Genomic DNA, 25,952 nt, shown 5'->3' with positions numbered 1-25,952 from the left:
AGGCTAATTTAAAAAATACTAAGGCATTGTCTGATCGATAACACTCAACCCAAGCTGCATTTCCAGAGCTAATTCATGCATTGATTTTCCCATTGATTTGCAGTAACTGCCGGGTTCCTAGCTAGATTAGCAAAGGTATTTAAATATTAAGATGGAGTCATTTCAGTAGCCTTAGTCACCTTAGTACTTAAATCCAGTTGATTTATGGTTCAGATTAGGTCTCTACACAAGATGCTGTGACCCCACAAAGTCTCTTGGTGCTTTTTGATGGCTCAGTGAATCCATTTAAAATTCAGGTTTTATATGTCCCAATTGCTTTGAAAATGAGGTCTGTTCCCCAAATCACCTGGGCTTTGCAAAGCTTTTAAAAACATGTCCCTAAGCACACAACCAGGTACCCTATCTCAGACACACTGGGGTTTCTTGCTGCCTGAGAGTTAAGGTTCTTGGCTTGGTGTTTCACTGAAGTTTCTAAATATTTTTACAGCTTATCACCAACCTGTTAAAGGATTGACAGATTCTGAGCTACCAGAGACACGGGTAGGCTATAGATAAAGTGACCAGCTGTATCATTGACAGCACATTTGGGAAACATTAACCAAAAGTAAAAGCTTTTTATAAGAAGGCCATAAAATGGTAGGAGTAATTATGTTTTTCCAAAGTTAATAATTGACTTTTGTTTATTTGGCTTTTTATAAAAAACTTTTTCCTTTCTCTCCTATAATGAATAAAACCTATAAAAGGTCCAGCAAATTGGATTCAGCCTTTCTTCTTCACAGTGGCCATGCTTGAAGGCTGATGAGGCAGAGGCCAACAGAGAAGCTTGCCTGAGGAAACCTACTTTGTTGAGAGGTTCTCATCCTGAACATGAATATGTTGGTCCACTTCTGGTTTCTCTGTGGCCTGAGCGCTCTTGTGACCCCTCAGGATGTCACAAAACAAGCCCAAATGTTTTTAGAAGAGTTTAACAGGAAGGCAGAAGATATCAGCTATGAGAACTCCATTGCCTCATGGAACTACAACACCAACATCACTGAGGAGAATGCCAATGAAATGGTGAGTGCTCCATCCTGCATCCTTTACTGTTCTCTTAGGAATGTGACACTTTCTGGTTTGTTTTGGTTCCACCAAGCTTGTCTGAAATTGGAGTGTTACTTCTCTGGTAGCTGTGCTTCATTTTGGGAAGGGTAGAGGAGCTTGCTTTAACGTAGCAATGCTCACTGGATGTGCCTGGGCCACTACCAGCCTCTACAGCCTTGGGTTAGTACTTGGACTGCCTGCACTGCAGAGGGATGTCCAGAAGCTGGACTGTCCCTAGCCATCACTTCAGGTCTCTCCAATGAGTGGAAGGAAAAGGCAGGGGAGCACTGTGTGTTCATCTTGAAAATCTTTGTTGGATGGAGAGAGATGCTTTCTTCTGCTGAGTCCAACACCACCGGTGCCTCCTGGCGCAGTGTTTCTCTGTGGGGTTTCCCTTCCTAAGAAAAAAGCATTTCCCTTTCCTCTTGGAGAGGGCATATCCTGAGGGTGAAGATCCTCTCCAAGGGCCTGGGGTAGGTGCTGTCTGTGGTGCAAGGAAACAGGATTTGAACCTTGCACTCACATGAGCTCAAGTCTCCCACTTTCCCTAAGACCGGACAAACTCTGTGCTTTTTACTGACACAGGCAGTTGTTTTACTTCTCAATGAATATGCAAATATTTTCTGGATGCAGGCATTCTGTTAAATGTTTGCTGATGGATTTATTGGCCCACACCAGTTACTCAGTGGTGGACATTTCCCCCTGCCCCCATCACTCTTCTCAGAGTCAGGGCTGTTGGTAGACTGCCTGGAGGTATTAGACCGGGAAAAATGAAGTGAGATCACAGACTAGCAAATGCCAGCAGAGGAGATTCAGTCGCAGTGGTCTTGCATGTTTGTTTGAAAGTCCATTTCTGTCTGCAGGAAGGACCATAGTACTTATATTTATGCTGTCTTCCAACACAGTTCTTGCTTCTCAACACCAGCCTCTGTCTGCCCCAACCCTGGGGCGGTCTCTAGGCAAGAACTTGTCAAGAGCAGGCAGCCATGGTCTGGCTGGTTACTGATATTGCTATGCCTCAGTTCAGTATCTTGTAAGCTCAAAGCCTTTCAGAATGAACACAACCATCTTGTATTTTGCTTTGTTTTGAAGTGCCACATTTTTTAAAGTTAACTCAAGCCTTAGAGAAAACAATTCCAAGCACAAAAAGCTGAACATTCTACATCTATTTTTACCTAATGGCTGGTCTTTCACTTTGTGGTCATATAACTTAATTAAAACATGTTCTAATTATCATATTTCTTAATTAAAGCAAGGAGACTGGTTGCTGGAAGAAATCCTAATGACTAATCATTGTCAATCTGGAATTTTTTCCAAGGCACCAGACACTTAAACTGTAATGTTTCCAAACACATAAAATGAAAGCCCTATATAATATTTTCAGCATTAATGAGATGATAATAAAATACATGAGGAGATACCAGCAATAAAACCAATTAGTCTGGTATTCAGAGAGAACTTTTTCTCTCTCTTGATCTCTTCAGCAGCGCTGCTAATAAACCCACTGATTCCCCTCCTCCTGTTCTGCTGGAGGAGAGTTAATGAATACTGTCCCTTCTGGCTCCTTCACATCCATTTTCCTTGTAAATTGTGTCACAAGCCCTACAACTATTCCTCTGACTTATCAACCAATTCCTCTAATTGTGGAAATATCAGACAGCAAGATAACTGCTTTCTCCTGGTTTTGTAGCCAGCAAGCCCCCTCTTCTGCCCTGCCACTCCTGAGGCACCTCTCTGTTCCTGATCAGGGCAAGGAGCTCAGGAGCATCCTGGCACAGCAATGCTTTTCTCTGGGTGCTTATCAAGCTCTTTCCCACTGGGCTCTGCAAGCTGCTGAGGAGTATCAGGACTGTCTGTTCCCGTGAAGGGGAGAGTTTGGAAAGCCTCCCAGTGATGGCTGCCCTCCTGCAGCTAGGATGGAATTGTGGGGATGGGATTACCACAGCTTTACATCTGCCACCACTCTTTTGTGCTGGAGCCTGGAGCAGTGGGTGCTGTGCCCCTGTCACACATGGGGCTGAACAACTTGGGCACAGCCCCACAGAAAGTGTTGGTCTTACTGGTGTGTCTGCTGGGGGTGAAGGGTGCCTGAGAGCTCCTCAGGCACAATATGACATTGGAGTTCCCTGGTGCCTCAGCACCAGAGATGGGTGTTACAGGTGCCCTATCCACAGCCTGGGAAGCTCTGGTGTAAGCACAACTAAATAAAATCTCCCAAGGACCTGGGTTAATTAGTACTGTTCTTATTGCCATTTGGAATTGCTGCTGATGTGTTAAACTGTGCACAAACACATTAGAAAATGGTGAATAAGACAGTCCCAACTCCAAATTGTGTTCTAATGCTACTACTTTGTGAACTGAAATTTGGGAGTTTCACATACCATGGTCTGTAATTGCAGAAGTGTTAAAAGCAATCTCATGCAAAATGTTGAGATTTTGCACACCCAATTTGGGCACCAGTTTAGAGCCTCCTTTGCCCAAGTATAATCTTTTATTTGTCAGCATTTCAGAAGAAAGTGATATTTGCCTTAAAAACAGACTCAGTATCACTATCTTGGCAGCTGAGTGTTCCTGCTACTGCAGCAGAAATGGGGATTAACATCTGGGTCACAGATCTCTTTGTGCCCTGGCTTATTTCTTCACAGGTGGGTGAAGAAAAGCACTAAGGGAAGAAAAAGTGATTTAGAATAGCAGGAGACACAGCAAAGTGATTCTGGATCAATTATAACAACCAAGGTGTGAGTAGACAGTCATGCTTTTTGCTGTTCCCAAAGAAAAATGATTATCTGGATGTGTGAATAAAACAAAGCCAAAAAGCTCTGTAGCCGTTTCACCAGGTGGTGTAAGTGCTCAGCCCACAGTCCATGAGCGCTCTTCACAAATGAAGTTCTTCCTAGAAGTGATGTTTTTGTCCACTGAGTGCATCAGGCCACTCCACTCCCTTGGAGGGATTAATTCAGGGTTGTGTGACCCCCCCTTGCAGAGCAAGGCAGGTGCCAGGTGGTCCGCGTTTTACGAGGAGGCCTCCGGGAATGCCAGCAAATTCCCAACAGACAGCATCACAGATGACCTCACCAAGCTCCAGATCCAGATTCTCCAGGAACGAGGATCATCTGTTCTGTCACCAGAAAAGTATAACAGAGTAAGTTGTTGAATGTAGTTCATAATTTTTGGGGGGTGAGTTCAGCTGCCTCTCACAACACCCTCAAGCCATGGTGCTGTCACCCCGCTGCTTGTTTTGGGATGATGCAGTGTATGGTATGGAAGTGTACCTGTTCTAGGTGTTCCCAGCAATACAGGACTGTGGGTAGTCTGGCCTAGGAAGCTGGTTGACATTTCTGTCAGCAGTTTTGCCATGGAATAAATTTCAAACACGCCTCAGAGCAGTCCTTGCACTTTTAGCTGGATTAGCCATAAAACCAAAAAAGGACATGTGGTAAGTGCTTGGTGAAGTCCAGATCTAGGGCAATGAGCAGAAAGAGATGGGTACAAGGCCATTCGATGAGTCAGAAAGGTGGAGATGGAGGAAGTCTTTCCTTCTCTGAATGTGGTACATTATGACACTGGGAAAAAGGAGGAATGTTTCATTGCACTGGGCACCCTGGGATGCCTGAAAATGGGGAGGGTTCCACAGAAAGCTGCTGAAGGCCAGAAAGATTTGGCAAGAATCATAATGAGATTTGACATTTGCACTGATAAACTCACCTGAGAGGCAGATATATGGATAATGACTATATGTGAAATTGGAGTGAGCAGCTATGCAGACTCAAAAGGGATTTATAACCAAACACTTGAGAATTAAATTACTTCCCTTTGCTGAAGATCAAATTGAAACAGCACTGAGTCATGGGTACCTACAGTCCAGGATCCTACAGTCCTAATTACAGAAGAATCCTGAGAGTTTTCTACTAAGGTCAGCAGTGCTAATCACCATGCAAAGGAAGCAGCAGATTGGCTGGATCTCTTGTCTGATCCAAATAAGATGGATTTCTGAAAAACAGATTGTCTTGGTGGGAATGCTGGCAGTTAATGCAAAGAAATATTTATTTTGGATCACAACAGTGCACTGATGGTAATGTTGCCCCTGTTGAGGAGATATGTAGTTCAGTACCCTCCCTGTTTAGACACTTAGAATTTCCTAGATAATGGCCATTGGGGCTGGAGCTGTTGATTCATGTTTGAAAAGTGACTTTTTTACACAGCCTGATGGGGTTCCGTAGGAATATCCAAGTATTCTTCACTGACACAAAAATTTGCCTGGGCACTGATTGATTTTAATGCTGACAGAGGTAAAGTTAGATGTAGTCACTAATTACCCCTCCCACTGACAGCTCTTCAGAGTTCTGACTTAAATCTTTAAGTGAGAACTTGCATAGTCCTAAAGGGAAAGATAAAAGTGGTACATGTTATCCTTGAGGCATGAAGACGTGGAAACATTGAAAAACATTTAAAGCCCCATAGCACAGGTTCTGAGATACAGCTGAATGATTTCAGGTGCATTTTGGCCTTCAGCTGGCCCAAGACATGAGTCTCTGTGATGGAGTCCAAGCAGATCCATGCAGTGTGTGATATGAACACCCACAGGCAGCAGTCAGCCTGGCAGCACCTGCCAAAGCGGCTCTTTTTGCTGCCACTCAAAGCCACAACCTCCCTGCAAAGTTTATGTGTGTTCATGCTTTTGAAAGCACATTGAGAATCTTTATTTTTTTATTGCTGCTGTGTATCGACAGCTCTCTTGTGGCAGTCAGTGCTCATTGAATCCAGAGCCCTATATGACTGGATATTAAGAACCTGTAGGTTATATCATATATTTGGGAGATTATCTGTCTTTTCCAGCTAGATCTGGTTCAGTAATGCATTTAGGCAAATTCTTTCATTAATCTCTCCTGAGCTCAAACATATGCTTAAATATTAAGCTGGTGGGTGAAGTGTTGATTCTAGCTTTTAAAGAATTAGCATAATTGGCTGTTATTTTGCACAGAGTAGGTTTCTAACAGGCTGTCTTGCATTTAACTTGCAGCTGGGCACTGTGCTAAATACAATGAGTACCATCTACAGCACTGGGACCGTCTGTAAAATCAATGATCCATCGGAGTGTTTGGTGCTGGAGCCAGGTACGACACCAACCACTGCCCCTACTGTGTTCTTCACCCTGAGGGTGCAGAAAGAGAAAGCCAAAGGGTGGCTCCTGACTGCAAAAAGAACAGGCTGTAATTTCAACAGATACTTCCTGCTATCTAAAGCTTAGTCATAATTTAATTGCACCTTGCATTCAGGCACCTCCATTGGACCTTCTGCCCACGAGACATACTGTCTCCTGTTTGTAGGAAAAAAAAATGGGGAGGGCTGCTCAGCTTGTTTGTCAGCCTGCCTGTCACCTGGGGTTTGCCTGTATCACAGAAAATCAATTTTTTATTCCCTGCCTTCAGTCGTGCTGGACTTAATGTTGCATTGAGGCCCGTCCTGAGAATTCTACCAACTTAAGGGAAGCTAATGTGGAGAGAGCATTTAAGAGACTATGAGTCTGTGAGACTATGGATGTTCTCCATGCTTCTTAAAGACAAGAGGGAAACCTTAAATTAGGAAAGGATGCAACAAAATAATGGGATCCTTCAGTATATCGAGTACAAAGTGTTTTCTTCTCTGTTCATGAATTTCTTTCACTTTGGTTTGTTTGCCTGTTATGAAAGAAAAATTCTGCTTTTTCAAAGCCTAGCACCTACTTTTTTGTTCTGACAGGTCTGGATGCTATTATGGCTGGCAGCACTGATTATAATGAGAGACTGTGGGCCTGGGAAGGCTGGAGAGCTGATGTTGGCAGAATGATGAGACCATTATATGAAGAGTATGTTGAACTTGAAAATGAGGTTGCAAGGCTTAATGGTAAGTGAATTTTTGTTTTCTTTTTGTTTCTGTTTTTTTTTTTCCTTCTGGCTTCCAGAAACTAGTAAATATACTGCAGTCTTACCCAATTTTCCCAGGAATTCAAAACACATACATAATTTGCACATAATTTGCTCTTGGTGTGCATGTCTCAAAGTAAGAGATAATGCAGACAACTGCCATTGACCAGTTCAGAGGTTTCATCCCAGCCTGGAGCAAGAGGCACCTTTTTGGGCAAGTTGGCACTGTTCCTTGTTGGCACTTTTCCCAAAGGCCACAATGCATCAGTGACCCTCATTACCCAGCACCCAGAACTGCACCTTTTGTGATTTATGGACAGGCACACTCCATTCAAACAGCTTCTGAGTGTTGCTGAGTTTTGACAAGATCTCCGCTTTCCTATGGGCCCTGACCTTCTTGCAGCCACAGTCATTGGTACATTTATAAGCATTATTCCCTAGCTGGAATGATCAGATTTGGTAGGCCTGGGACAGCAGCTGCAGCTGGATGTTCAAAAAGGATTTTGTACTAATGGAAGTGTGCTTCCAGTCTGAGATCTCCATACAAATCATATGGAACTGTCTTTTCAAGGAACAGTAGCAGCTGCCTTCTAATTTTCTTTTGGGGTCTTCTAAAGTAGCTTCTGAAGTAGTTTCATCATCTGTCTCTTGGCCAGACTGCAGCTGCATCACCTGCTTTCCCATCCTCCTTGTTTTGCAAAAACTGTCAGGCTGGTGCTGGATAAGAAAATACGACCCAAAGAGTAAGACAGGGAAAAAAGCCAAACATTAAGAAGGTCATTATGGCCTTCCTTCATACCACTAAGGAAGAGACTTCAGCTAGGAGCCATTTTTACTCCAGGCTTGATGGAGCTCAGTGGACTGGAATATGTAATGGAACTGGGAACTGAATTTCACTTCTGGTGTCTGCATCTATCCTGGTGGTTTAGTTTCTGGAAAAGGAGGCCCATATTCAATGTCCACCAGTTTATGCCTTCTGAGAGAATCCATTAGTGTCCAGCCTGAGCAGAGGCTGCTGTCCCTCATAGCCCCAGGAGCTCCAGTCAGGACTCCTGATTTCCTTTGATCTCCATTTCCAGACTGAATGACCCTACCTAGCAGATAACCATGACATCAATTTCTGAATTCCTTGGAAATCTCCCATACTTGCATGTTCATGAGGGACACCCTTAGGGGGGCTTTTTCCTCTCTGCTAAACCCAAACCATCTAGAATTTTGCTGCTTTGCTTTGGGGGAAGGCTGCAGGTCTGCATGGGATCTGCAGGGAGCTGCACTTCTCCTGCAGAGAAATGCTGCCTTAGTGGCACTAAGCAGTGCCACTTGTGGTGTCCTAATGTTGTGCATCCATGCTTTACAGGTTATTCTGACTACGGAGATTACTGGAGAGCAAATTATGAAGCAGAGTCTCCAGAAGATTACAAATACAGCCGTGACCAGCTGATTCAAGATGTGGAGAAGACATTTGAGCAGGTAGAGGCAGGAAGAGCTCTCAGCTGGGTTGCAGGGTTGTGTTTTGAAATGGTGGGCTCACGTGCTGATGTTATGAATGAAGATGAAACCTGCTTTAAATTGGCTGATCTCAGTCTACATGGGTTTAACAGAAACAGATGTGAGGAGACACACATGACTTTTCTACCTCTGTAGCTTTTCAAGGACCAGTTTGGTCCCCAAAGGCTGGGAAAGAGGGAGCTCTGCAGGTCCATGTCTCTCCTCCAAGTAGGGTCCATGGGGTAGATGGCATCCCTGATACTCCAGCTCGAAAGTTAGCAATGCTCCCTCCCTCATACCTGAGCAGGACTTCTGTGGCTGGAATCTGGACTCAGTGCCTGAGCCCTGAGGCAGGGGGCAAACCTAAGCTGCAGGTTTGGGGGTCAGTTACCTGCCAGGAGCTTTTTGTCAGAGAGAGCTTCAAGGCTCTCTGTTTAGGAGTAATGAGCAGAATAGAGCGAAGTGAAAAATAAAAATGGTTTCCTTCTCCTCCTCTGCCTCCAGATAAAACCTTTGTACGAGCAGCTGCATGCCTATGTGCGACACAAGCTGGGGCAAGTGTACGGCCCTGAGCTCATCAGCTCCACAGGAGGCCTCCCTGCTCACTTGCTGGGTATGTCAACACACCCGTGGCGTGCAAGCCTGGCTTTATACACAGCACAGTCACCTACAAGGCACATGGGTGGAGAATAATCTGACTGTTTAATCAAGATATTAGCAAAAAGGTTACAGATAAAAAAAAAAAGAAGGGTAGAGGAGAAATGGATAAATTCCTAGCAGAGATGACACAAATGCTTAGCAGCAGTAGCGGGAAGGGAGGGCAGGTATTCTCATCCTTGCCAAACCTCACAAAGCACAAAACTCTAGCATTTGGCTGGGACATTTCCCTCCCCTCTGCAGAACTTGTCTTCCTTAGAAATGAGAGTTCCAGAGAGACTTGTTTTTTCTTTCAGATTTTACTCTAAGAACCCACATTTCATAACTTGGCTTTCAAATCATGCAGCATTAAGCTGCCATAAGTGTTGTGTACCTGAACATGGCACAACAATCACGTGGACTAAAAAAAGGATGTTCAGTTTTCATACACCTTTAGGAATGTCATCAGTCCTGAAACTGCATTATCGAAGAATTACTGATATTGGGTAATAAAAGGATCCTTGATCTGAGTTTGACCTATGCATGACCTTCCAGAAGTGCTCCCCTTCACATCTGGATCAGTCCTGGTTAGATGGAGTCCCTATTTTTGACACTGCATGATTTATAGTCCTGTCTGGCACCTTTGAGTAATACATAGTAAATCATTCAAAGTATGTATTTGTTTCTCTCTTTTTCTGAAGGTGATATGTGGGGTAGATTCTGGACAAATCTGTATGCCTTGACTGTTCCCTATCCAGCCAAACCAAACATTGATGTAACTTCTGCAATGGTTGAAAAGGTAAGACATGCCTTCATGCAGTATGCATTATGTAACAAATCTAGAAGGTATAAAAATTATGTACCACATATCGGCTGCTCTTTAGAAATCCATGGCTGCCCTCAGGCAGACACACTGCCAAAAAAGTGTTGCTTTTTGCATCCTGTTTTTGCTTTTCTCTTTTAAGTGTTTATGCATTTTTCACTGTACCTTTAGCTGTTCTCTGTTTTCCTCCACCCTCTTTGACCCCCATAATCCTGTCTCGAAGTCTATTTTCCTCAGAGACTCTTTTCCTCTAAGAGATATATTTTGTACTTATAAATATTTCAGGACTCCTGAAATGGGCTGGTATCAAATATGACCTTTGCCAGTCATTACCATAATCAAATAGTTTGTATATCACAGTTTGTTTTATTTTTGTCAGTCTTGTTTATTTGGTTACAGCTACAACATTGCAGAAACTGCAGTGCTGCCTGTTATCTTTTGATAACTGCATAGCAGCATAAGGCCTGTGTTTGAGATCTGCAGAGCTAACAGCTGTGCCACCACCTTTACCAGACCAAGAACATGGGTTCTTATCTTCATGGGGAGATAATTCCCTGTAGTCTTGCCAAAGCTTTACTCCTGTTTTAAACTAAAGGGAATTTGATGGAACTAGATGGAATATGATTTTTGAAGTGCAATTATTCACCTGATATCTACTCTCCTCTCGTAGGCAGCACTCCATGAAAATGTTATACTGGGAAAAGGAGGAATAGTTGAATTTGATTCCTTAGCAGTTTGCACAAGTCTGCATTAATCGCACCTCTGGTTTACACCACTGACCCACTTGTAGTCATAAACATGTGTCTGTTGAAGTACCACTGCAAGAAGGGAAGAATTATTTACGTAGCCTTTGAGCAATGGGTGGGCTCATCCTTGTTGGTGGGTGTGCCCCATTTGGGATTTTCATCCAAATGAGCTGTTTGCCGCCCAGGTCTCTGTGAGAGCTCATCCCAGTGAATGCAGAGCTCCTGCTGGGTAGAATAATAAAACTGCTGAATGGCAAAATTATCCAGAACATAACCATGCAGTTTTAATCTGTTAAGCAACTCCCATAGATACATTTACCAAATTTTATGGTTCTGGCTGAAATCTCTCATGCTCATCTGCTGGGAATGTAGCTCCACTTCCTCAAATGTGTTGTCCCCAGGCTGACTTAAGTGACTGAAGGGTTGGATCACAGATCTGACATACAGGAACACATTTTTTATCTTACTTTATCTTTTATTGAGAGCTTCTCTGGTCTGGGTCAGGTGCTATCTGTTGAACCTCTGAGTGCAGAAACCTATTTTGTTTGCAGGGAAAACGCTTAATTCCAGTTCCCAGCAGAATTCACAGAAGTGCTAAAGGCAGACACTACTGACTTACTCTCGATAGGCCAGGTGCAGGTGTGAAGCTCCTGGGAAATACGAAGTCAGCTGCCCTGCAGCAAGGAGACCATTGGGAACAGGCTGCATGCAGAAGCAGAGGTTAATGGTGGCATTGTCTCTTTCAGAAATGGAATGCCAATAAAATATTCAGATCTGCTGAGGCCTTCTTTGTTTCCATTGGCCTTTACAACATGACTCAGGGCTTCTGGAACAACTCCATGCTCACAGAGCCAAATGACGGCAGGAAGGTTGTCTGCCATCCTACAGCATGGGACCTGGGCAAAAATGATTACAGGTACTGAAATTGCTATGACCCCTTTTTGTACTGCCTCCTAGAACAAACCTATTTTCATGAAAGCTGCACCATGCTGTCTTAAGTTATAAATTCTCCTTTATTTTTTTTCTGGCTGAAAAGAGGGGGAAGGAAGACAAGAGAGCAGGGATCCTGTGGGACTGTGAACCTTTCTGTATAACTTTTCCTGTGAAGATCTACTCAAATTTACTAGTAGATCTACTCAAGATCCACTCCCAAAATTTTAGCTGAGAAGTGACTAATATTTTTGTGAATTAGAGAAATAATGGCTATGTTCTAGGCTTAAGGGATAAACAGAAATGCAGGTGGATACCAGTGAGATTTGTGGACAATTGCACATTTTTGCAGCAATGGCAGCGTGTCCCTAGGTAGCAAGAGAAAATCTCCTGAAAGTCCACTGTCTATCTTTAGCAGAGTATTCCAGTTTAATGAAAATCCATCAGTCTCTTCCATACTTTGAAAAGAAGTGGGACAGCAAGTTCCCACCAAATGAATACTTGCAGAAATTCTGACCCCTCTTGCAGTCTGCACAGTTACCCAGGGAAAGAAAGAAGCTGGTGCACAGCCGAGCCTTAGTGAAACACATCAGTGTCCCACCTCAGCAGTCTGGGGAAGATGAAAAGAAACCCTCTTTGGAAGACATTCCTTTAGTAAATTGTAAATCCTACATGAGGATGAAGTAGTAGGAGTCACCAACACACAGCATTTTGTACATTGCTAAGATTGGTGGTGGTTACTCACTCCCACACATACAGCGAGTTTATCACCGGGTTTTAGGGAACAGCTGTTCTCACAAAACAGCAGTTTTCTCTTACTCCCTGGACAAGTTCAAGGTGGCTGAAGGTGTTTTGCTGAGTTTCCTATGAAGTATTGCTGCAGCAGGAGGATCTGCACTGCATATCAGGATGTAGCTGCCCAGGTTTTGCAAAGGGCATTTGCAAGCTCTGGAGGGGCTTAGCCCCATTGCTGTGGCAAACAGGGCTCAGTCAGCCTTTCTCTGGGCCACTCTCTCTCTAACCACAGACACTTTATTCTGGTGTGTAGGATCAAGATGTGCACCAAAGTGACCATGGATGACTTCCTGACGGCACACCACGAGATGGGCCACATTGAGTACGACATGGCGTACTCGGGGCAGCCCTACCTGCTGAGGAGCGGTGCCAACGAAGGCTTCCACGAAGCTGTAGGTGAAATTATGTCACTTTCTGCAGCCACGCCTCAGCACTTGAAATCTCTTGATCTCCTAGAGCCAACTTTCCAAGATGATGAAGGTAAATAAATGCATAGATATTATGCATTTATGTGAAAGCACTTTTTTGGTCTTATTTTGTAGTAGAAGATCGTGCCTGCAAACTCAGCAATCAACTGACAGGCTTCTGAAAATCTTACTCCTCTAATTTACCAGAAATACTATTTTTCCCCAAATCGCATTGTGAAGCAAAGATCACTACTTTGCAATGCTGTTACATAATTTAAAAAGCAGCTAGCACTTCACTACCTTCAACACTGAACAACTCATCCTTTAATTTTCATAGTTCATTTAGATGAGTCTCCAAAACTCTTTTCAATTCTCTTGCATGAATCCATACATATCTCTATCAAGATGTGCATTTATCAGTTCAAATGAAACTGAAACGTTGAGATTTACATCTCCCACTTAAACGAATATTGAGTGACAACATAGCCCTCATTATAATGCAGTTCATCTGGCTTCTGAGCACTACCTTAGATGGATGAAAATGTACATTTTATACATTTTGAGATGTCTTGAGCTCAAAATTCCTCAGAAACTGGAGAGGTTCTCAGTGATAGGTAACTAAATGTACATGTCAAAGGACTAGGTTATTTAAGAGTTTGGGGGAAAGAGACAAAACCGTGTACAATCCTAAATGATCTCATCTCTTTTTTTTTCAGTAGTATTCTTCCTTTCACTTTTTCCTTAGTGAAAATCTGTAACTCAAAAAAGATGTAAGCATTAGCTGTTAAAGGAAATGATTTTAGCCATCTAGTCAGGTACTAATTGCGACCATAACCATTACCTTAACTGCTTCTCTCTTCAGAAACTGAAATCAACTTTCTGCTCAAACAAGCACTAACCATTGTTGGAACAATGCCTTTTACTTACATGCTGGAGAAGTGGAGGTGGATGGTGTTTAGGGGTGAGATTACAAAACAGGAATGGACCAAACGGTGGTGGGAGATGAAGTAAGTTTGAGAAACAAAGGGGATTTTTTTAATATGAACCTGCAAACTCAACCCTAGTTAGTCAACATACTGAGGTGTTTGAGCCCCATAGGACAGGATGTGTGTCTCTGGATGTTTCTGTAAATACCAATAGAGTGCTCGATAGAAATACACAACTGTGGTGCAGACAATGTCTCATAATGTCACATGTCAGCTTCCTGATAAAGACAGCCCATGGCCTTTGCATGGCCTGTTCCAGATCAACATTGCTGTCCCCCTGACACATTCCCCAAGACATCTTCACAGCTAAAGTACAGCCCTTCTCTAAGTCTCACTGGTCACGTGCTCTGGTTTGCTCCCCACATCCTTAAGGACAAGTGGAAAATGAAGTTCATTGTAGTTGCCAGCCAGAGAAACACGCAGATCTCAATCCACCAAGTATCTGAGCACACTTCTTTACTTTGTGTTTCCTTCCCACCGTACAGTGCTTTTGGAGGCAAATTGCTTGAAAGATTTTAGACTGAATCTGAAGGACTGAATTTCTTCCTTGTGTACTAAGATACCACCTTTCTCCGTACAGAAAATACAGTTCCCTCAGCAAGTAACAGCCAGAGGTGCCTTTTCAGATTGTGCCCATCAATCAGTCTATTTTCAGCACCTTGGAGCACAAGATTAAAAATAAATATGATTCACACTGGAGTTTGTAATTTCCCAGGTTGGTTTTAATATGAGGGCAGAAAAATGCAAAGAAACCAAACAAGCCCCACGCTGAAAATGGAACTTGAACTCTAACATGAACATGAACAGCAAGCCTCCATCAGCAAACAGAATCTATAATAAAAGTTGATATATGCAAGCCTCCTGACCCACTGTAAAAATCAATCAGCTTCAATGTATTCAAAAGTAGCAGAGATGTCAGAGTAACAGAGAATGACAAATTGTTCAGGGAAGCTTATCACATCTGTTGCAGTGGCACTGCAAAGCTCTCTGCTTGAAATACAGGTTTATGAAAAATATTTCCATGGAAGCTTATTACCATTTTCAGAACTCAAGGCATGGGTTTGTTTCTCAGGAAACACAGTCTCAGGAGAGAAAAATAAAGAGAAATCTTATCTCCAGCCCAGTGGCACAGGAGGCCATCTGCCTTTTGGGTTGCCCAGTCTCTGCATGCCCTTGCCCAAAACAAAAAACAGGTCTCTAAACTCAGGATGGGTCAGGGCATGAGGTGGTTTATGTGAATCTCATGTCTTGCAGATTATTTCATACCACTAATTGATCCATGCACACCCTGCTATCATACAAATCCCTTCCTTGCATTTTGAGTTTCCAAACAGCTTCCTCTCTGTGGTCTCCAGCTGTGAAGCAGAACTCACTTGGGGTTACTGGGAGCTGTATGGAATCCTTCTGTTTGCAAGTGAGAGGTGTCCATATGTATCAGACAAAACAGAAAAAAAGCTGAGTCAGATTACCTCTGCTTATTGTCTATAAACAGAAACACTGTTATTCCTTCATCTCCAGGAGAGCCATAGTTGGTGTTGTGGAACCAGTCCCTCATGATGAAACCTACTGCGACCCTGCCGTGCTGTTTCACGTGGCCAATGATTACTCCTTCATAAGGTAGTGCAGTGTTTAATTCATTACTTAAGTTTTGTCTACAGAACAAGCCCAAACTACCTAAAACATCTGCTGGAGAGTCTCAGGACCCAAACTTATTTTGTTTAAAGCCCAGACCAAAGGCTGCTGATTCCAATGGGAGTGTTTCTCTGCACATCAGGCGTTGTTCCATAATAATCTCTGAGCAGCAAGGAGGCTGCTGACCTTCTTGCTGAACAGGAAAGTTTCATGCTGCCATCAAACAGCAGGAGCACTTCTGTATGAGTGTTTGCCTTCTGGGGGGTCACTGTGCCTCATGTCATTTGGGCCATGAGCATGCAGCCCTGAATGTCTGCGTGTCCCGGCCACTTCATTTTAGAGGGCTCAGAGAAGAGAGCTGGACCTTAAAAACTTTACCCTCTCCTGATTTATGTGGTAACAAACAGATTTGAGGCTCTTCTAGTCCACTTGATCTTGGCATTTTGTTAGATTCGAGTTAGCCTAGCTTGTAAATATCAGCTGGCCTCTGTCCCTGCAGTGCAGTCTCCCAAGCTGATGCAGCAGAGCTTTCCAAAGGCCAAAGGCTTGCAGGTTTCCTTGACAGACAGCTAATAAAACCTGTGCCTCCCTTTTCCTTGCCCTTCCTTTAGGTATTACACCCGCACCATCTATCAGTTCCAGTTTCAGGAGGCACTTTGCAAGGCAGCTAACCATGTTGGCCCTCTTCACAAATGTGACATTACCAACTCCACTGAAGCTGGGCAGAAACTCAGGTAACGAAGCAAATTTCTCACATGTAATAAATCAGAGAGTAACAAAGCTTCTGGAGTAAATGAGGTTGTATCAAGAATAAACCTAGCTTGGAAATTTAGCCTACACCTGCTCAGTTCATTTTGACAAGTTGACTAAATTTATGTATACTAAGGTTCTATACATCAAAGGTTTAATTACTTGTTTGTGGGGATAAAATATTTTTATTAATAGGAACAATGGGAGAAAGGAATGAATTCAGAAGCAAAGAACACCTTTATACTGGCCACAGAGTGTTTTTCTCATCTAGATGGAACATGACAATAACATATTACTTCTTGTTCCACATATACAGACACTTGCTGGAATTAGGGAGATCCAAGCCCTGGACTCAAGCACTGGAAAATGTAACAGGAGAAAAATACATGAATGCAGCTCCCTTGCTCCACTACTTTGAACCCTTATATGAGTGGCTGAAAAAAACTAATTCTGACAGATTCATTGGCTGGAAAACAGACTGGACACCATGTATGTATGGCTTATGGGTGATTTAAGGACATGAGTTATTCTTCACAGCCCATGGTTAGCAAAGTGCCTCTCTCTTGTAGCTGTTGGAGGCTCTTCTCCCTAAAAAAGCAGGGTTATGGGAAATAAACACTGAGCTGTAAGTTTTACTCACGGGAAAACCAACTGGCTTCCTCATGGCCAGAGCTGAAGAAGTCAGCATGTGTATTTGTCAGAGCCCCACCCAGTTCTCAGAAGTTGAGGTGTCTTTTTTTTCATGATGGCAGCACTCAGAGTGTGGGATGACTCTACAGAAGGAAGAAAGATTCATAAGCTTGGTCTTGTGTGGCACTTTCCTGAGAGCAGTGTGCCTGTATTGCAGACCTGGGAGCCACTTGTCCAGGGAGCCAGGTGTGGGGGCAAACCAGTACAAAAAAATTACTGCTATGGTTTTGCTGACATGTGTTAGTCAAAGAGGGGAGCTCAAGGGGAGGAAAAGGAGGAGACTGTGGAAAAATGTGTTTTTCAGCTTATTGTGACACTGAGTGATGAACCAGACAGGTTATATTTGTGTAATCATTGCTGATACTGGAGAGCCTCTTAACTCTTGCAGCCCTGTGCCAGTCTCTGATAGTGGGATTCACCTAACCAGGCACCAGCATCTGCATCTAAGCTGTTCATTCCCAGTTATAGGAGAGAGGAATTTTCCATCTGCTACAAAACCAGACTTGGGAACTGACAGCTCAGATGAGTGTGTTTGCAGTAGAGGTGATGAAGGGAAACAAAATCAGTCCCCCCAAGCTCTCCAAGGGGAGCAAGGGAACTGTAAGGAAGCTTTAGCCACCTCAGCATTTACCAGGAGCAGACTTTCTGTTGCAGCAGCTCTAACATGGCCCTTGTTTCTTTCTAAACCAGATTCTAGCAATGCCATCAAAGTGCGCATCAGCCTGAAGTCAGCTCTGGGGGACCAGGCGGTGAGTGTGTTTGTGCTCTGGCACCCTTCTTACTGCTTGGGCAACAGAGGTGTTGTGGTAATGGCTCAGAAACTGAGTCAGGGTATGGCTGATCTTTGTGTCTGAAGGGTGGCATCAGCTCAGGTGAAGGGTTGTCACATATAAGATGTCTTGTCTAAGTTTGTGGTCAAGACTGCCTCTAAAATTAGTGGAGGAACTTCTGAGTGAGCCCACCCATCTCAGCTAGTTACTCTCTAGACATACCAATCATGATTTTCCACCTCCTACAGAACAGGCCTGGAAGGCTAACATAGAGGAACCTGTGTGCACGAAAATGGCTGTATTTTCCCCAGATTTGCTGATGTCTCCACTTAAAGCTTCTACCTAATTTCTTCTAATTGCCATTATGGTGGCTATGGTGACTGCCTTCAGAAGTTATTAGAGCAGCTAACTTCACATTTAAAAGCAGTCTGGTGGATCCCACTCTTTGTCCTTCAATGCTCTTGGTTTCAAACTAAAACACATCTGTTAACACATTTCTCAGGAGATTTTTGTTTGGCTGTTTACAGTAATATTTGCAGGCCCTGATATGCACAGCTGCCTCCCTGCCCTCCTACCCTGGTACAGAGACAGCTTTGTTGTTAGATTGCGGGGGACAGTGCAGTGCAGATGCTTCTGTTTCAGATGAGGCGAAGGGCTTTCATTCCCAAGAGCTTGTCTGCTTTCCCCAATTATACCAGCTGGTCCAATAAAATGTATTACAGCAATGAAAAAAAATCTCATCAAAGCTGAAGATGGCTTTTACGATTTTAAACAGAGCATTGGCTTAGCCCATCTGCTTAACCCAGGCTGAAAATTCACTCCTTATTCTAACTCTTCCTCTTCATGCTAATCTCACGGAGGCAGTGTCGAAGGTTTAAGTGCAGACACTTCATTCCTGTTAATAGCCATTTTCACCTTGCAGGACATTAGTAATTTTCCAAGAATGAGTATGTCATCAGGCAGGCCATTTAGACCTGCATGTTGGAGCCTATTGCACTAGCAAGGACACAAACCACGGGGTGATTTTTCATATTAATTGATGCTCTTGCTTCTATCACTCTCTCATACGCAAGCCCCTCTGGAGTTTTATTGCTTCCTAGATTGCCTAGTCAAGTTAGATACAATTCAAAACTGATATCAACAGCATAAAAAGGCTCCATATTACAACACATTTATTAGTCATTATGGTTAATGTTTAGCTTAATATCATTTTTATGCCTGCCTTTAGCCATCATAGTCTTTTGTTGTGCAATTGAGCAGCTGTAAAACAATCTCATACAGATTACTTAATTTGAATTATTGCATGGACAGTAGGTTCCTAAGCTCTGAAGAGCAAGCCATACATTTTCCTCTCAAAACCAGTTCACATCACCAATTTGCAAGAAGCCTTTTCTATTCGGTTGCTTTCTGCCTCCCCACAAATTTCCCTTTTGCTGAGTCCCCAGGGACATGGCAGAATGCTGGTATGGCAGCAGCAGGTGATGGAACGTGTGTGAACTAGCATAGAGAAAAGGCAGGGGGAATCTCGGGCAGAATCTCAGCCCAGCTACACACAGCAATGTGTTTTGGGTGCTTTGCACAGCTCACAGTGCACAGAAGCTGTGGGCAATTGTTTGTTTAAGGTGTATTTTGAGTTGCTTTACCGTAACCTAACAGCACAAAGGACTCTGAATATGCCAGCAAACAGCTTTGCATTTGTGCTCGCTGGCTCTGGAGAGAGCAGGCAGGGAAAGATTCCTGCTCTGGGCTCAGGTACAGCTGTGCTGGGGGCCAGGGCAGCTGCAGCTCACACAGGCCATGACTCAGCCCCAGCAGGGATGTTTTAATAGCCCCAAGTTCTGGCAAATTAAGCATCCAGACTCTCGGATGGGCTCAACGCCAGCTGTACCAGAGCGTGCACTGCTGCAATTACCCTGCTAATTGTTTTCAGGCTGATGAGATTAGAGCTGCAGCCGCAGCATTGCTGGATCACGGGTGCAGCTCATGAGGCTGAAACATCCACAGTTTTGCTTCAGCTGGGCCTTTATGAAAGTGCCTGCACAAAGGAAACTGCTACAAGATCCCCACTGAATTCCTTGGGGTCTGTCATATTTAACAGAAACGGTTCCAGGAGCGCCAGCCCCTGACTGCCACTTGAAAACCAGACCCCTCTCCAAACATTAGTTCAAAATTCTCTACCAGGTCAATGCCATGTGTGTGATGACATTGTAAAGGGCTGTCACACAAGACAGTGTTAGAGAATGGAGAGCTGTCAGCCTGCAGGCATTTAGATGTATTTTGCAATGAAAAATCCTTTTTGAATCAGAGGCCACACTTACACTGTCTTTCAAATCACATATGGGACCTTGGAGTGAACACGCTGTATCAGAGCAGAGGTGCCTGGCAGAGTTCTTTTCTGTCTGAAAGCAAAGCAGCTTCTGTAAGGCACAGTGTAGGGTGAGTGCCTGAGATGCCAGGGGAAGCTGTGTGGGTAGTCACAACTCAAACACAGATCAGAAGCCAGCCAAGTACCTCCCATCCACACAGCCAGTAATAGTATTTATAAAGGCAATTGAGAGGCACAGTGGCAATTAAAATACATTAGACTGAAAAAAAAAAAAAAACAAAGTACAAGTTAGAGAAATGAAAAAATTATTAAAAAGTTAACACGTTAAGTACAGAAAGCATCAGTAGAGGAATCAAGCTCATTAGATCCTGGTAAAAATAATAACAATAAAAAAGCAACACTGCAAGCCTAAAGATGTTGGGCATAAATAGAAAATTGAGAAACCCCAACAACAGCCTCTTAGCTGTGATAGTGAACAGTGCCAGCTGCTGGAGGCAGCAGCAGTAACAAGAGGTGCTTCAGTGCAGAGCTGTGCCAGCAGGAGAAAGCTGGGGGCATTTGCCTCACAAAGGGAACTCAGCCTCAGCCTTTCCTGGTGGGAACAGCCAGGGCTGGCACAGCCCCTGCCCTTCAAATGCCCTGGGGACTGCTCTGATTGCTGTGGCTTTGGGTACCTGTGCCTTTCCTGGGACCTGGTCCTGAATGGACTGACAGCAGTGGGTTCTTTCTGCCCTTTCCTGCCCTTTATTAATGCAATCAGGACTCTTTAGGTTGTGGGACCTTTAAAGATCAGCTAGCCCAACCCAACTGCAAATGAGAAAGGACATCTTCAGCTAGATCAAGTTGCTGTAAGCCTCACCCAGCCTGACCTTGAATGTTTCTAGAGACTGAGTATCCATCACCTCTCTGGGCAACCTACTCCAGTGTCTCACCACAGTAAAGAATTTTCTCCTAGTAACTAATCTAAATCAACTCTCTTTTAGTCTAAAACCATTACTCCTTGTGCTATTGCAACACACCCAGCTAAACAGTTTGTCCCTGTCTATCCCTCATAGATATGTCTTCCTCATGGATATTTATACATCTCTCTCATTTTACATCAGTGTCAAGAGGTGGACACATATGAAAAATGTTTTTATAAAGCTAGGTTTTATAAAGCCAGTTACAACAGAGCTGCCTTCTACCGCACCTTCCTGAATAATGTTCAAGAAAGTCAGGAGCTGATTTTCTATCACTGACAGCATTTATGGGCCTTCCTGCCCAAGTACCATAAACACAATCAAATCTATGCCTGAGTGGAATAAAAAGATACTGCCACAGAGTTCAGCTGGGAATTTTCCCTTCGTGCACACATGCTATTTCACAACAAACCAGGCTGCTTTATTACCTCCGGTGGTGGTTTTTGCCCCCTGTACAGCTCTTGGTTCCTGCCCCAAAGAAGCTGTTTTTGTCTTGCACTGCAAATAACTTTGGACTCATAAGGCAGGCCAGGAGAAGCCTGCACACAGGCAATATTTTTTTTTTTTTTATATCACCTATCTATTCTCCAGGGAAAAAACCCCAAATGTGGCTTGCTGCAGAAGTACTGATACAAAGTTTTTACCAAAACAGACCATGAACAAAAATCCGAGCTCATCAAGCAAATAAATTAGCCACTTTCACACAACAACTCTACCACAAAAGTTCTCCTCCTTAACAGAACAGCTCTGCAAATAAACTTATGTGATTAAAACAAGATCTAAGTAATGAAATTTTTAGAATTCAAAGAGAATGTACAATATTTGGCAGAATAGTCTTGCTGATGCTTTTTCTCTCTGTAAGTCAGGAAGGTGTGCTGGCACTGCAGCATCTTCAGCAGTCCCATATAAAGGTGCCAGAGATTGCAGAGGGACAGCATGATATCTGGCAGCAGGGATGCCTCCTTGGTTATTCTACTGCACAGTGCCAAGATTAACAAATCTAAAGGGTTTGGGTTGGTTTCTGATGTATTATCATGGCACAAATAAATAATACTGAAGTGCATGCCAAGCATTACAGTTGCTATTTCTTTTTAGAAGGATTTCTTAGTGTCCCTGATTTCTTGACATCTCTGAGTAATTTCTCTTGTGCTGTTTCTGCAGTATGAATGGGATGAAAGTGAGCTCTTCTTGTTCAAGTCATCTGTCGCCTATGCCATGAGAAAATACTTTGCAGAGGTGAAGAAACAGAAAGCTGCCTTCGAGTGAGTGGCTTGCCTAATTGTGCCAGCTATGCCTGCATTGCTTCTGCTCAGCTGATGGCATGAACTGGTGGGATTAATTGTGCCTTCTGACAAATGTAAGGTGACAGAAACGATCTCGAACATTGTTTGTAAAAGGCAAGATGACAGCTTGGGTATGTGAGATCTTTCCCCTCAAGAGCCTGAAGTTTAGGAATAATGTGCTAAAGTTAGGTAAGAAGGCTTTGTTTCCTGCAGCTTATCAGTGATGGAGATGCACCTTGACAATTTGTGCCCAACATAAATATATAAATATCAGGGAAGGTAGACTGATTAGAAATTAACATTTCTAGCAATGTATGTGTATCATACTGAATATCCAAGGGGTTTGGGGTTAAGGAAAGATAAACATGTTGACTATAAAGCACCACAATTTGGTACAGACTTACTAATCTTATCTAGGTTCAGTTACAAGCATAAAATCTTTCGCCTGAAAGTGATTTTGATAAGAAAAACAACCCTTCTCATTAAGTATTTTCAATAATGCTCAGAAGCTATCTACTCAAGCTATTAGGTATTACTTTATAGAACATCAGTCATGTAATATCTAGAATCTACTCTAGAAAAATAAGGAAGAAAGCTATTTTTTTCCACTTTTTACTTCATACATCCCCTCATTCAAGAGATCAACCCCAAACACTCTCTGTTCTGCAAGTGATTATGTGCTATGGAAAATTGCACCAAGACTTGTCTTAGATATGAGAGAGACTCTCTCCAGCTCAAGTTACAAATTAGCATATAGAAAAAGGGATTCTGGCAGGAAAATAGATTTCACTTCCCAGCCAATATCACTATGCCCCCAGTGCATAGATAAACCTCTGGCAAAGTCAGTCAAACACAACTGTTCACTGGCTCGAATTTAAAGCTAATGTCATCTCAACAATGAAAATAACCTTTTTCTTCTGTTTCTCCTTCAGTATTACAGACATTCATGTTGGGGAAGAGACACAAAGGATCTCCTTCTACATTACTGTCAGCATGCCAGGTAATATCAGTGATATTGTGCCCAAAGCTGACGTGGAAAATGCCATCAGGTGAGATTTTGCTTTCTGGGGAAAAAAAGCAAGCAACCAACCAACCAGATGGAAGGTTGGAAGGGAAAGCAGTGCTTAAGTCAGCTGAGGCAGAAGCAGTGACAAGAAAGTAAATTCTGCAGTTAAAATGAAAATAGTGGGATGAGAGATACTAGGATGAAAACTATTATGACAGAAAAAAAAATAGTCCATCTATCAGATGGTATCTTGGATAACAGCCAAAGTAAAATGCTCCAGGGTGTTGCCAAAACACATTTCATTTGCATCAGACCTTGCCAGCTGATCTAATTGCTCAGACTTTGACAGGAACTATTTTATATACTGAAATAAAGAATACAGTAATGATGTGTGTATGCACATGTGTGTTCTTCCTCTCGTTTTTGAAAAGTCAATGCAAGAATTATTGTTAACAAGGACTCCAGAATAATGGTGTACTAGAAAGACAGCCAGATGTATTTGATTACATAGAAGAGGTCAGAGCAGGAGCTAGTTCCCACTTACAGGTCAATGAACAGCTCTTTTATAGCATGGTGTGACACCACTGTAAGTCATTGCTATAAAAATGATAAGTAAAACCGCAACTCTGCAGAACATCATGGGTAATGTGCAGTGGGAAATGAAGAGGGCACAAATCTAAAAGCAGCATCAACCTGAGATGGGGTTGAAGAAGCAGTGAGATAAATGGGTGAACTAAGGGAGAAGAATATGGCTGTGAAAGTAACTCTTCACAGTTGCTTCTTGGGTTAGCACTCAGTAGCAGATGTGGAAGTTTAAGGAAAAACAAGGCACAGATGAGACACCAGGGAAAGGGTTTTCAGGGCAGTGAGAAACACACTAATCAAAATTGTGTAAGACTGTAGGAGGGAAACAGGTAAGATGTCAAAGTTGTGGTTTTATGTGGCATAACTAAGAAACTTTTCAATAGACAAGAAATGGTAAAGAGAATGAAGGGCAAAATACAAAGAGAGAAGGAGATCAGAAGGTTCATTTAATAAATGTTAAGACTGAGTTTAAGAGTCCATAGAGTGTCTGAACACGTCAGTTAAGCTGAAATAGGTTAAGGGTTTAAGTTTCTGTGGTTGTTACTCACGTGCCAGAAGGAAAATGGGTTTAGCAGTACCTCCTCTGCAGCCTTTTAATTGAGATGTTCAGGGGACCCTTACCATGCTGAAGATTTATAAAAAACTGAAAACTCTTCCTTTCCTTTCAATAAATGTGTGAAACTCTTTGAATTTGCATTCGATGGCAGGATGTCTCGAGGACGAATAAATGAGGCTTTCAGACTCGATGATAGTACGCTGGAGTTTGTGGGAATACTTCCAACCCTGGCTGCACCTTATGAACCACCTGTAACCATCTGGTTAATTGTATTTGGGGTGGTCATTAGTCTGGTTGTCATTGGAGTTATTGCCTTGATCATCACTGGGCAGAGAGATCGCAAAAAGTGAGTAATATTTTTGGATAGTATGATCATGACTACTGGAAGATGTCCCGATAATTGAATCATCAGGATTTTTTACAGATTAGGCCTCAATTTATCTGAAGCAAGTTAAGGAATGAAAGCCTGTTATCCCTTTCCCATCAACAGTGATAGCTAAAGGTTCATCTCCCTGTCTCTCACTACAGGACAGCTTTGGTAGCTTAATGCAATTTCCCCATCACCATCAGTTTAACCAACGCTTTGGCCACTGGGAGCTGCAGGGTGGCCAGGCTTCTGCCAAGGAGGAGGGGATGTCCTGCTGGGAGCATGGTGCCTTCTCCAACAGCAGAGTTGCCCACATTCATCAGCACCTGCAGTTTTCTGTAATCTGGTCGTAGGCTGTACAGTTATGATGTTTTCCTTAAATATTACTGCATTAACAAGTATAGGTTGGTTGGTTTTCTATGTCCCTCCACTAACAGGGTTACTAAGAACATAGCAGATTTGCTACGGTTCTTCTTAAACATAACTCGATTTCTTTTATATAAATATTTGCAGTTAAACACAGTATTATTTACAGTCAGGGATTCTGGGGATCCAGAAGGACTTGGAACAGAACAGGGACCTTCTAATATAAAATGAATTTTCATTACAGGAGAGCAAGAGAAAGCAGAGGTGAAGCAGGGTCAAACCATGAAGCAGTGAACCCCTATGGTGAAGAGGGAAGAAGCAACCTGGGCTTTGAGCCAGCTGAAGAGACACAAACATCATTTTAAAAGGTGTGGGTACACTAAGGGATTCTGTTTTTTTTTTTCTTTTTCATTTCACTTTTAACAATAGTGTCTAGCAAAGGAGCAAAACACCATGGATGTCATCAAACAATGTCTTCTGGTTGACCATTAATCTACTGGTTCATGGCCAATAGCAATTAAAACTGCTGTTTATGTGGTAACTGGAAAACATACATGGCTTTTCTATGAATTATGTGCATAACATTACACACTATTTGTGCTGCTTTTCATGCATGTGCTGCATCCAGCTTCTGTTTCCTGTGTAATGAGATACAAAAGCTTGAAAGTATACAGTTGTATACAGACCAAGACACACAAAACTACTCATATACTCCCAAAGAACGTCTAGATCTTTCCAGATGGAGACCTCAAAAGTGTTTCTGAAAACTGTGATGAAAAAACTCTTGACTGTCAGAAGAACCTTAGTGATAAAGAACTCAATTTGATATGAGCTAACTGCAATTTTTGCACCTTCAAGAAATCTGTAT

General features: G+C 42.9%; 1 protein-coding gene across 1 annotated transcript; it reads left to right on the top strand.

Annotated features, from left to right (window-relative positions):
- Positions 1-864: 864 nt before the first annotated feature.
- ACE2 (angiotensin converting enzyme 2) lies at positions 865-25,449 on the top strand. Its single transcript, XM_041416524.1, has 18 exons — positions 865-1,056; positions 4,064-4,222; positions 6,101-6,194; positions 6,820-6,963; positions 8,341-8,453; positions 8,976-9,084; positions 9,809-9,906; positions 11,423-11,592; positions 12,655-12,881; positions 13,671-13,815; positions 15,313-15,411; positions 16,038-16,160; positions 16,493-16,665; positions 17,557-17,615; positions 22,083-22,183; positions 23,137-23,253; positions 24,503-24,697; positions 25,329-25,449. Exons 1-18 carry the CDS (start codon positions 868-870, stop codon positions 25,447-25,449), a joined length of 2,436 nt encoding a protein of 811 aa, XP_041272458.1. The 5' UTR covers positions 865-867.
- The last annotated feature ends 503 nt before the right edge of the window (positions 25,450-25,952 follow it).

Source organism: Onychostruthus taczanowskii, unplaced genomic scaffold (genome assembly GCF_017590055.1).
Source record: "Onychostruthus taczanowskii isolate IOZ18803 unplaced genomic scaffold, ASM1759005v1 scaffold52, whole genome shotgun sequence".
Classification (NCBI taxonomy): Eukaryota; Metazoa; Chordata; class Aves; order Passeriformes; family Passeridae; genus Onychostruthus; species Onychostruthus taczanowskii.
The sequence above is the reverse complement of the archived record's forward strand: the minus strand, read 5'-3'. Positions and strand labels throughout refer to the sequence as shown.